Below are 12173 nucleotides of genomic sequence, written 5' to 3' on the forward strand. Positions count from 1 at the left end.
TCGGCACTGAGATCCTGGCTGCTCCCGTTCCCCGGCAGGAATGCTGTGCTGCTCACACCGCCGGAGCAGCTCCGGGCAGGGCCGTCCTGCCGCTCCCCTCGGGCCCGACCGGGCTGGGCCCGGCCTGCCCGCCGTGACCCTGGGGCCGGGGGGCGATGGGGCTGAGCCGGGTTTCTCCCCCGAACGGAATGCAGCCGAGCAACACCCCACGTTAAGCTCCAATTAATGTGGTCTTGCGATTTAGGGCAAATTTGGGAGGAAACTTCCCAGCGGGGTTACTCTAGGAAACAGATTCAAGGGGTCCCTTCTTCAACTGCTTTGGGAAAAGATTTCCTCGGAGGGAAGTGGAAAAAAAGTGTTTATTTAACGGGCAAAGCACTTCTCAGTGCAAAAATGAACAATACTAAACCAAAACCTCTGGCTGCTCCGAGGAGATGATAAATTCAGAAGAGTCCCTTCCGTGGGTGCATCCTGGCTCACTCAGGCTGTTCTCAGTCCTGGGAAGTGCCATGGCCACAGGTGTGAGCTCCGGGTGCTCCCCACGGGTTTTCAGTCCAGGGCAGGTTGGGACAATTCCAAGAAAAAGGAAAAAAAACCACAGTCCAGGGAACTTCTCTGCCTCAGCTAGCCAGAAACTAAGGAGACCTCTTTCCTGTTGTCTACTGCAGACAGCACAGTCTGTGTGAAGGATGCGGGGGAGCGAGTGCAGTGTCTGATAACAAACTCTGCGCCTCTTCTCTCCCCCTTCACTCCTGGAACTCTTAGAGCTGCAGAGCTCAATATTCAACGCCCACGGAACAGATGATTGGGGATACAAGCACCATAAAGTTACCCCAGGACAATGATTTCTTCTGTTGTTTAGCATCCCCATTTCTCTGTGGATATTTGGAAAGAAGCTTACTAGGCCATAACCAGCGGGTTGCTAGTTACACCACAAGTCCTGCTTTTCCTGGCTTGAATTTAAACAGATGGATTTTGCTTACAGATAAGTGCTGGGGATGGGCACTCCTGGTAGTTGCATGTGCTCAGTCCTGCACAGTGTTAAATTTCCACGCAGTAGGTTATTTAATCAGTCGAAATGTATATAGCTGGTTTTTTACTGTATTTTCCTCCACGAAAGTGTGCAGCAGTTCAAAGATACAAATGAATATTGTGAAAGATTGGTAGTACTGTTAAAGTGAAATGTACATTCAAACTCTATTGAGAAATTACTTACAGTTGACAGCAATGCAGTTTCTGTGTTCAGGGAATATATGTTCTAACAAATCCTGTATTATCACTCTAGCTGATGAGACAGTTCTGGGGCACTTGGTGATTCTTCAGTGGACAGCACAGAAAATTGTGACCTAGTGATACTGGAAGTTGTAACAGAGGCTGGGACTTCCTAAGCCTCTGAGAGTTATACAGTATTCTAGAAATTAATTTTATGATTTAGGTATATATGGGTAGAATGAGGAAGCCCTTAAGCTGGAGTCAGTGGTGGGGTGGAAGAGATGAAGATGACTGTGATCCTGGGTTTCTCACTCTGACTCTGTTGCAGGTGGAGCGAGAGAAGGCCATTCTCCTGGCCAACCTCCAGGAGTCTCAGACACAGCTGGAGCACACCAAGGGAGCCCTGACAGAGCAGCACGAGCGCGTGCACAGGCTCACCGAGCACGTCAACGCCATGAGGGGCCTGCAGAGCAACAAGGAGCTGAAAGTTGAGCTTGATTGTGAGAAGGGCCGAGATTCCAGCGAGGAAGCGCATGACTATGAAGTGGACATTAATGGCTTGGAGATCCTGGAATGTAAATACAAAGTAGCTGTTACTGAGGTGATAGACCTTAAAGCAGAAATCAAAGCCTTAAAGGAGAAATATAATAAGTATGTGGAAAACTACACGGAAGAGAAGGCCAAGTATGAGAGCAGAATCCAGACATATGATGAGCAGGTGACAAGCTTGGAGAAATCAACCAAGGAAAGCCAGGAAAAAATGGTCCACATGGAAAAGGAGTTACAAAGGATGACAAGCATAGCAAACGAAAATCACAATACCCTTAACACTGCCCAGGATGAGCTGGTGACTTTTAGCGAGGAGCTGGCTCAGCTGTACCACCACGTCTGCCTGTGCAACAACGAGACGCCAAACAGGGTCATGTTGGACTATTACAGGCAGAGCAGAGTCACTCGCAGTGGGAGCCTCAAGGGGCCGGATGACCCTCGAGGTCTCCTTTCCCCACGACTCGCCAGGCGGGGGGTGGCATCGCCCGTAGAGGCCCGGACCCCGACCGAGCAGGTGACGAAAGAGGCCACAGAGCCCAGCAAGGAACAGAGTCCAACAAAAACACCTTCCATTTCTCCTGTCATCACAGCCCCTCCTTCCTCCCCTGTGTCTGACACCAGTGACATCCGCAAAGAGCCTATGAACATCTACAACCTCAATGCCATAATAAGGGACCAAATCAAGCACTTGCAGAAGGCTGTGGATCGGTCGCTGCAGCTGTCGCGCCAGCGGGCTGCAGCCCGCGAGCTGGCACCCATGATCGACAAGGACAAGGAGGCCTTAATGGAGGAGATCCTGAAGCTGAAGTCGCTGCTGAGTACAAAGCGAGAGCAGATCGCGACCTTGAGAGCAGTGCTGAAAGCCAACAAGCAGGTAAGGTGCTCGTAAACACTCAGAAATGTCTGTTATTTTTACAGGTCACTTACAGGCTTTCCCAGGGGTATTTTGGAGGAGAAGTTTTACTCACAGATTATTTAGCCTCTCAGTTAATCACAGCAAGGACACACCTTTTTTCCCTCCCCTTCCAGCCTCCTCTTTAAGCACTTCAATTCTGCTTTTCTCAGCACCCACCATTCACTCAGCAAAGGTGTAGGCAGGGACCAGCTACTGTTCAGCTATGTTGCTGGTGTTATCACAAACTGTTTTAAGATTACCAGAGTTGGGAAACAAAATAGAACTTACCTGGAGAGGCTCTCAGTGGTGTGCCCTCCTATTTAGGAGAATAAAAACCTTCAAGGTATTACTTTGAATTTTTTTCAAATCTTAAAAGAAATTCACCCAACCACTTTATTTTTGATGTTCCACCAATGAAAAGAAGCCAAAAATTATAGTACCTGATATCAAATGCCCAAAGAAATCCATCTCTTGCAATGTTCTTCAAGAGTACTGTTAATTTTTGTTGCATAGTATATCTATCAAGCCCTTGGTATCCATTAGATTCTAGGTCTGAAAAAACTGTAAAAAAAATCTAAATTTAAACATGCAAATAGTTTTATTTACTTTGATGCATCTCTTTTTGCCCGGAATTAAGTATGAATGCAAAGGGCTGCAGTGGCAGTGATTTCGTTCTAGATTGGCTGGCACTTTCCTTATCTGAAAATAATGCAATGATCACCACATGGGGGCTTGAATCCTGGTTAACAGCTTGGCACACTATTAGCTGTTGACAGTGATGGGATTTCAGTGTTAAAATTCCCAATATTAAACTACTCTGAAGTTACAATTTCACGTTTATTTGACTGTTGTATCTGTAACTGCATAGGGTACTGGGGATTTTTTAATTGCAGCAGTATTTCAATATATTGAGTCTTTTATAGCATCCCCCCTAATACAACACATGTTAAATATTAACTCAATTAATTAAATACCATCTCTAGCTAAGTAATAATAGCTCTGAGCAATTATATGTGGATTTTCCATGTAATTAAAATGTAATTTGGATGGAATTGATGTATGTGAGTATACATTCTGTGATTCCAAATTAATGTTTTTTCCCATTAGCATGGAGCTATAATTTATTTTTTGCTACTACCAGAAGATATATCTCAGTCTCACTCTTTTATTGCTGTCAGAAATAATGCATTATGCTAAGGCATGCTCACTGAAATGGAAAAGATAGATTTGCTGACTAAGGTGCTGCTATTAACTAATTTTTTATTTATTGGCTAGCAGCATAGATATTGGTAACTGTACAACTGGATACAGAAACTCAAAATAGTTGTTCACACAAATCTGATATCAGCTTCCGCAGACTTTCAAACTAAAAGACATAACAATGTCCAGGGAAGGAGAAATTTAATGTTGGAGAGGGGAAGAGTGATTTATTATGTGCTAGCCTCAAGTGGTAGATGTATCCCAGAACCAAAATTCATGTTTTGACTCATGCTCAGAAAAAAAAGGCATTGATTGTCTTGAGGTGTTCCCCTTCAAAAGAGTAAGTTTCTAAGAAGCAAAAGTCTGGAGATGTTCTACCCTTGTGGGACCCTTCCTTTGGTCTGGTATTTTAGGCTGTACTTTAGTGAAAAAACACCCTTAATTAGGAAGACACAGCTGGTATATAGTGTTGGTCAGTAGTATTTGCAAATAAGCATTTTAGATTTCAGAAAACTCTAGCAGGAAAAAGAGAGCAAGATTTGGTGTAAGAAGATGCAAACCTAAATCCATGAAAATGAAATATTAAATTGATTGCCCGAGAAAGCAAGGCATATAGATCTTGCTGGCTTGCTAGCTTACCTTGTCTTGATTTATGCATCCATTTATGCATAGCCCAAATTACTGCGTCTTCACCAGACTAGTGGAATAAACATTAACAGGTAGCATAAGTGATAACATAAAATCAAATTAATGATGTAGTAACTTTTAGGACCGGTTAAATAATGGGTTTGATATCGATTTCTAAGAGCAATCAGAAAGCAAAGCTGCCTGTGAGGAGAATTTAATATCCCAAAGTTCTGATGGAAAGCTGATCAGTTGTTTTCATAGGTAAATAGTTCAATAAGACAGAATTGAGTCAGCAAGACCTTTGTGTCTGCATTTGCTGCAACTATGGTGTCTCCAGCTCCCATAACTGCAATATCCATAAAAGTCCTTCAGAAAAAATATCTTGATTATCCCAGACATACAGAATTTATCAATAAACAAATGCTCTGGTATGTGGACAGAACACAGTTGAATTTCTGCTGTGAAAGAGAGGTTGATGAAAAGACCTAAAAATACAGGCTAGTTTCCTGCTTTTCTGTGTGAAATAAAAATCCTACCAGTGTAGGATTTAATATTTATTAACAATTATTTTAGCTGGTTTGCTCTTCACACTACTGATATAAAGTAAATGAGATACAAAGCTGCCTTAGAAAATGAGATTCATTCACAGATTTCAGGATGAAGATGGCAACCTTTAGGCTCAGTTTAGGCAAACATCTCTTCTGTAAGATACAGAGGAGGATGGAAAGGGCTTTGTTAGTTCTGGCAGTGCTTGATGTGCTGGGCGGCGGTTGTGTGCTCATGTCAGCCTATTCACCTCCAGGGCTGAGCTGTGGGGATGGGGAAGGAGCTGAGCTCTGTGTGTTCCCCAGCTCTCTTTTCCTCGCTGGTACTTCACACCCCGCTGGAGTCCATCGTTGGAGCTCTCTGCTCCCTCCTGGCGTTGCTGTCATTTCCAGATGATTTCTTCTACGCGGTAAATGCTGCACGAGCCATCAATCCCATGTCTGCAGGCGGCTGGCTGAGAGCCTGGGTAGTTCAGTAGCCCAGTTCCTCGGCATGACTGGTCTGAAAAGAGTGTCATGAGCACTTCTGCTGTCTTACTGGATTATTTAATTCTCTGAAGAATATTCATGTTTTCTCCCTACCCCTGTGTTTTCATCTTTTTTCTTCTACTCCCCATCTACTTGTGTGTTGAGAGATTGCATTTTTATGTGGAAAAAAGTTCTCTGATTTTTCTGATAATTTTTTTTGCAGCTTTAAAACAAGTGCTTCAGAAAGAGCTGTTGAAACCAGATCCTGGGCATCTGCTTCCTTGTGGCACTCACTACTCAGAGATGAAGGCTTTTATTTGCCCCTTCCTTCCTTTCAGAAAACACTTTGTATACACTGTCCTAGATTACCTAAATCTAGATTATCCTACAGAAGTGGTTTCAGGCATAGTCAGGCATGTATGGCTTAATGGGTACAATTTTGGAGCTTGGCAGAGATGGGGAGCAAACAGAAATTATTTCAACAAGAGCTGGCATTGGAGGAGGAGAAGTAACATGAAACTGTGTCTTCATTTTGTCCCTGTTAGTTTGGCAGTGTGACAGTACAGCTGAGGTGACCAGACATTCTTAAGTGTCTCTGATAGATGGAGGCTGAGTTCCTCTTCTATCCTCCATCCCACTCTCCATTACACATTCAGGCTTCAGGGTGTTCTCAGGATTCAGGCAAGTTTCCTGTCTCTTCAGGCTCCCCAAATTTCCAAGAGGAACTTTCTCAGCTTGTGCTCCCCTTTTTTCTTTTGTTGCTAAACCCACTTTTTTTGTTAGTTTTATTTGCTTCTCTAGCAGAGCACTTGTGCCCATTTCTTAAAGAAGACTTTCAGGAGGGACGTCCTTAGCAGCTTGGTTGGCGCATGGAGAGACATGAAGTATTTCCCACAGGATTTGAAACTTATGCTTTGTTCTAACTGTTGTTTTATAGGAAACTCTAATAGGAAAAAAAAAAGTTTGAAGATTTGACACAGTCCTTCCTCTGTTACTTTTATTCATGAAGTAAACTATATTTTCATCCTGTAGTATTGCATGTCCATTAACTTACCCTGATATCCAAACTAAAACATGGGCATCACAATCTGTGGGACCATTGTGCATAATTCCAGTGATGTGTAAATTACTCTTGAGTTATGAGTGCAAATTTTTGGTCATGGCTGAAAACAGACAAAAAGCTGATGATTTCTGCTTTATCCTTCCAAGATACACATACATAGGCTGGTGTCCACCATCTCACACTGCAGCAAAATCAGTATCAGCAGGGTTGAAAAAAGCAGAATTGATTTTAAATAGATCCCTAAGTGATTGATAATTTTAACATGTATTGCTGGCGATTTCAAATCTGGATTGGAAAAGTGCATCTGTTTAAAATGATACGTGGTTACTTGTACTGCCCTTTAAAAATCTGTTCTCCTAATGTAAATTGGTGTAAAAGTAATAACATTATTGGTGAGTATACAATTTAAAAATTTATTATATTAGTACTGTTACTTAACAAAACACAAATAAATTAAGTTGTAATTTAGTACGATATTCTAACGCATCCTTTTGTTAGGAGACATTATTAGTGGGAAATGTATTGAGTTTTGGAAAACTGAGTTTGAAATAGGTTTCCAACTGTTTGGCCATTACCATCTTTTGTCCTGTTCCCTTGCTGGTTGCTTTAACCTAATGTTCTTCTAAGCTTCTCTCCCCTGGTGGTGGCTCAAGAGCCCATAAGATCAACAGGGGAAAATGATTGCCTGTGTGAATTGCTGCAACTTATTATGCACTAAATGAAGTGCAGAAAACAACCATAACACCCTCTGAATAAATGTAAAAAGAAGCAAATTTGTCTTCATTTAATTCAAAGGCAATATTTTTAAATGTCTCAGGCAGCAGTGCGTATAAAGCCTCTATAAAACTGTGTATTTTGAATAACTTCAAAGTGACACTAAATTAATGGGTAAAATAGAATATTCAAGTCTTGCAAAGATAAGACAAATGCAACTATTAAAAGCAGTACAATAGTGAATTAAAGAAATTTAATGGATGAAATTTAAAACAGAATGAAGGGAGCAGCAAAAATTTGGGAATGGCACAAATACAAAGCCTTGCATTCTTGTTAAATGGAAACTGTCATTTACACTTTTTTTTTTTTTTTGGTGATGGTTAAAACTGCTGAAATAATGCTGGTTTGCACAGCAGTGAACACTGCCAGTTCTCAGGCATAAAACAAGCTGTCAGGTCCTGGCCATCCCTGTGCCCAGGGAAAGCCTCAGCCAGCAGGAGGCTTGAGGCCAAACATGGTGATTCACAACTTGGCTCCAGAGGCTGAACCTCGTGTGCTGTGTCCTGTTAGCAAAGTGGCTAGGAGACGCACTTGGTTGTTTATTGCAGCTCAAACAGTGTGGTAGCAGCTCCTGTAGTAAGTTTACTCAGTTGCCTGAGCCCTTCCCATACAGCTGCAGAGTTTTGCAGAGATACTTTAGGTGTTGAGTTGCTGTCAGTTGCAAGCCACTGAAATGGACTTTGTCCTTTAAGCTGCTTTCTCCTTTTCCTGGTTTCATGGAGTACAACTTAAAAGAAGTTAAAGTGTGCAGTACAATGAAGATCAGGTTTCATTTCTTATACTCTGTGAATGAAGGACACCAAAACCAAAATCAGGCATGGGATTTTAGCTGTTCTCAGACCTCTGTCTCATAAACACATATCCTTGTTTGTGTTTTTAGACAGCTGAAGTGGCACTGGCCAATTTGAAGAACAAATATGAAAATGAAAAAGCAATGGTGACTGAGACCATGACCAAACTACGGAATGAACTAAAGGCTCTGAAGGAAGATGCAGCAACCTTCTCATCCTTGAGAGCAATGTTTGCAACCAGGTAAGGGAAGTGGTGGTGTTGTCTGGATCTGCACTGTAAACGTGTGTGCTAAGTGAGAACACACTTAGCTGTCTATGTTGGGTGCTTAGGAGGATAGAGAAATTATTTTCTGCATGGTCAGGGTTTTGCTGGATGAAGGTGAATGAGTCCTAGAATGCACATGGTGAAAAACTTGCAAGCTTTCAAGTGCTGCTGAGACATGTGTCTTGGAAAATAAAGCTGAAGAATAGCAATGTCAATACAACCTTGAGTAAAGTGTTATAAATGACAATATAGGCCTCCAGCATATTTGCATTTATAGGGTTTTTTAAAGTGAAAATCAAATAGTGGATTTATGTGGCTGATTTTTCCATTCAGAAGTACACAGTGATTCTGTAATGTAAAGCTATTGTATGGTTAATGATGATCTTCAGAACCCCAGATTTTCATTACAGTGAGATTTATTACTTACCAGTAGTAAAATCTATTTAATCAACCAGCCTATGCTGTAATCCAGTGCTAATTATTGTAAGGCCACTCCAGCATAAATTCTTATTTTCTCCCACTGTGATGTTCAATTTATTATCTTCTCCTTCACAGGATAAAAGCTTCACTTATCTTCTGTAACATAGTTCCTCCTGGCAGGACGGTAATTAATCAACTTTCATCTTTCTTTCTCCTACATCTTCTTCAGAAGAGCTTTTGGTTTTTTATGGAATCACAGAATCAACTAGGTTTGAAATACTTCTGGGGCTGAGTCCAGCCTATAACCCAACACTGCCTTGTGATCTGGACCATGACACTGAGTCATGTCCAGGCTTTCTTTAAACACCCCCAGGGATGCTGACTCCACCACCTACCTGGGGAGTTCACTCCAATGTCTGATAGCCCTTTCTGTGAAGGAATTCTTCCTAATGACCACCTAGACCTCCCTGGCACAGCTTAAGGCTGTGTCATCTCATCTTAGCTGCTTTTTAAAAGGTTACCTAAAAGTAAAATTTTTAAAAGATCCAATATTTTCATCAATAAATTCTTATTTTGGAAATACTCAAAGACTCTTTTTTCCCCTCTTATTGTCAAACACAGTACACCTTTCTTGTTTGTGTTTTAGTCTATAAATGATAAGACATCTTTGTGCCTTCTACCAACATCTCTTCTGTGCTGTTGGCACTGCCGTCTTGCCACTTCCAGCCTTCTAAGATGATTTTTTGCTTAGTGACAGTGGCAGCAGCAGCTGGGAGAAGTGGGAAGGAAGGAGAAAAGGGGCATTTATTGTCATGACATTGGTGCTGTGTACAAATTCATCATAGGTCCATCGCCAGAAGAGTGCATGTAGCGACGTAATGGGAATGAAGAACCAGCTCAGCAGGTGGTGTGAACCAAGGTAGCCTGATTGATTTCATTGGCATCTAAACATTTTCTTCCAGAAAGGAGAGTTCTGTGTGTGTGCTGGAAATACTTGTGTTGACCTTTCCTTGCAACCTCCTTACTCTAGGAGACACAGGAATGTTCTAACTCTGTTAGAGCTCGTGGAAGGTGGGTAACTCTGGAGCAGAGGAGTGGCATCGTGAGCGTAAAGCAAACAAGGGTCTTGCATGGGCCATAAATCTTCAACATATGAGGTAAAAGTAGTTTGCAAAGCTTTAGAAGTTAATTGAAGGGAATGTTAGATTGTTGGTGTACTGAATTCTCCTTATCCAATTTGGGCATCCTGAACCCCTCTGTTGGGTTAAAGGCATATCCTAGAGCTGATGGGAGGCAGCAGCATCCCCTTTGTGAGAATTAGGCTTCACTGATGCCACTCATCCAGGTATCTTTTATAGGTATCTTGTGTGTAGAATGGAAAGAAACCTCTGTTCCTCTTCTGCGAACAATAAAGGGAGTCTGTGTGACTTGCCGAGTTGCAAATTGTTAGGTTAAAAATTTCTAATGTTACTAGAGATAAACTCCACCCAAGGAATTGACTGCTGTTGGTGAAGTCCATGTAGTAGTGATTAAACACTTAATGTATGGCCTATGGGATATATTCCTGCCCTTGACATCCTAAGTTTTGCCCTGTATTCTAGGAGCACAGTTATGAAATATTATTCACTACAAGGTCTTCCACATAATTATACTCCTATAGATTTTTCTGTTATAAAATAGTAATTTTTCTTCCCTAGCATGGAGTTTAATGGCCTTTATAATTAAATAAGTCTTCCTAAATGGTCAAATCATTGACTCATTCCCAGAAATCCATTTTGTAGAGCATTTGTTTAAATGACAGAGAGTTGATATACTCTACAAGTCTTTTGAGGAAGAGAAATCTATTTGAAAATAAAAGCCTGTAAGATTTTTGTGTAGTAACATTAGATGCAGTAGCAACCTTCAGCATAAAAAAGGAATTGTTTAGTCTTTAGTTGAATAAAACATTGGTTTCCATGGTTATAGTGCATCACATGATACTCCTGAATTTGTACCATAGGAAGATCATCCTTATGATAGTGAAATTGTAGTATGGATCTGAAAATGGTTGCTTATTCTGTTTGATAGAACAATATTCTTTCTCTTTCCATAAACCATTTTTGTCTCCAAGTGGATGCTCATCTGGTGTTGAACTGTATGGCTCCTTCCTCAAATACACTGGATAAAGGTCATAGCACACATTATAAAGAGAGCGCAGCACATCTGTTCCTGGTCAAAATAGCAAAGTTGACACTTTCCTCCAAAGCTCCCCTCCCCTGTGTAGAAAGCAGGAGCTTGTTTTCTTCTGTGTTTTTTCTGACACTTGTTCATCCTTCACTCCTTAAGTTCTTTTTTCAGTTCTTTTGTGTCAAAAGTCTTTCTGTCCTGCTTGTCCCTCTACTTTTGCCCTTTTTCTTTCTGGAGCAGCTTATTTGACCCAAAAATCTGTGAGATTCTGATTTCTACATCTTCCTCCTTCCCTTTTCATTAGCCTTGTGATCCCTTTCTGGGATTTATGTGCTTTGGACCTGTCTAGGGTATTTCCCAGAACACCTCTTTTGGAAGAACAGAGCACATAAAATCTCTTTCATGGGGTTCAAGGGGTTGTCAAAGCAGAGCTGAAGTTTCTATTAGATGCCAGGGCCGTGTGCCACCTTTAATTTGCTTATTTTGTCACGGGCTGCTTCTGGTATTCCCAGAGAATCCTTTCCTGCCTCTTCTGTTGTTTCCCCTCACTCTAATCCTGAGTTGCTGACCCAGGGTGAGAGCTGTGAGTTTGTGAAGCAGCGAGCAGCACTCATTCAGATGAGCAATAAATAATTATTTAAAACATGAGTTTTCCAGTCTAGACTGGGTGTTGTCCTGTGGGAGGAAGTAGTGTGCTGAAGGAGAGAAGGAACCACTTTTAAACAGAATCCTAAAGTGATTCAGGAAGCAAACTTCACTGAGTCCTTACACTGCTTGCTTTCCCAGCCTAAATAGAGATGTGTAACAGGAGAGAGCAGAAAATATTGCTTGTGGTATTGCCACAGTCCTGACACTGCATGCATGAATTTTATTCTTTATCAAAATATCTTCTTGCAGTAATTTTGAAAGAAAAATGTGTGCTGAAGAGACTGAGTAGGAAGATTGGACACATCTTGGAGCTGAGAAAACATTGTGAACAGAAGAGAATTATGATTATATGGTTAGAGCAGGGACCTGTCACTGTCAGTGTCACCAGGTTTTAGCTCAAGCTCTGCTATGATTTATGTTACCTAAATTACTCCTAAGCCTGATTTGATATTTGGTTTATGTTCCTAGACAAGAAGGATGGATGGAACCAGAAATCCCTTAAAATCCTATATAAGCTTCTTGGATCAGTTCATAAAAAAGAAGTGGGCTT

At 41.5% G+C, this 12173-nt stretch overlaps 1 protein-coding gene across 6 annotated transcripts in view; it reads left to right on the plus strand.

Moving 5' to 3' along the window:
- The window catches only part of BICD1 (BICD cargo adaptor 1), a 167398-nt gene that overhangs the window by 124588 nt on the left and 30637 nt on the right, over positions 1-12173 (plus strand). For all 6 annotated transcript variants that reach the window (XM_033057361.1, XM_033057363.1, XM_033057362.2 and 3 more), the window contains exons 5-6: positions 1541-2635; positions 8214-8365. In XM_033057361.1, coding sequence (XP_032913252.1) covers positions 1541-2635; positions 8214-8365 — 1247 coding nt within the window. The remainder of the gene's footprint in view (positions 1-1540; positions 2636-8213; positions 8366-12173) is intronic.

Source organism: Catharus ustulatus, chromosome 4 (assembly GCF_009819885.2).
Source record: "Catharus ustulatus isolate bCatUst1 chromosome 4, bCatUst1.pri.v2, whole genome shotgun sequence".
NCBI classification, from domain to species: Eukaryota; Metazoa; Chordata; class Aves; order Passeriformes; family Turdidae; genus Catharus; species Catharus ustulatus.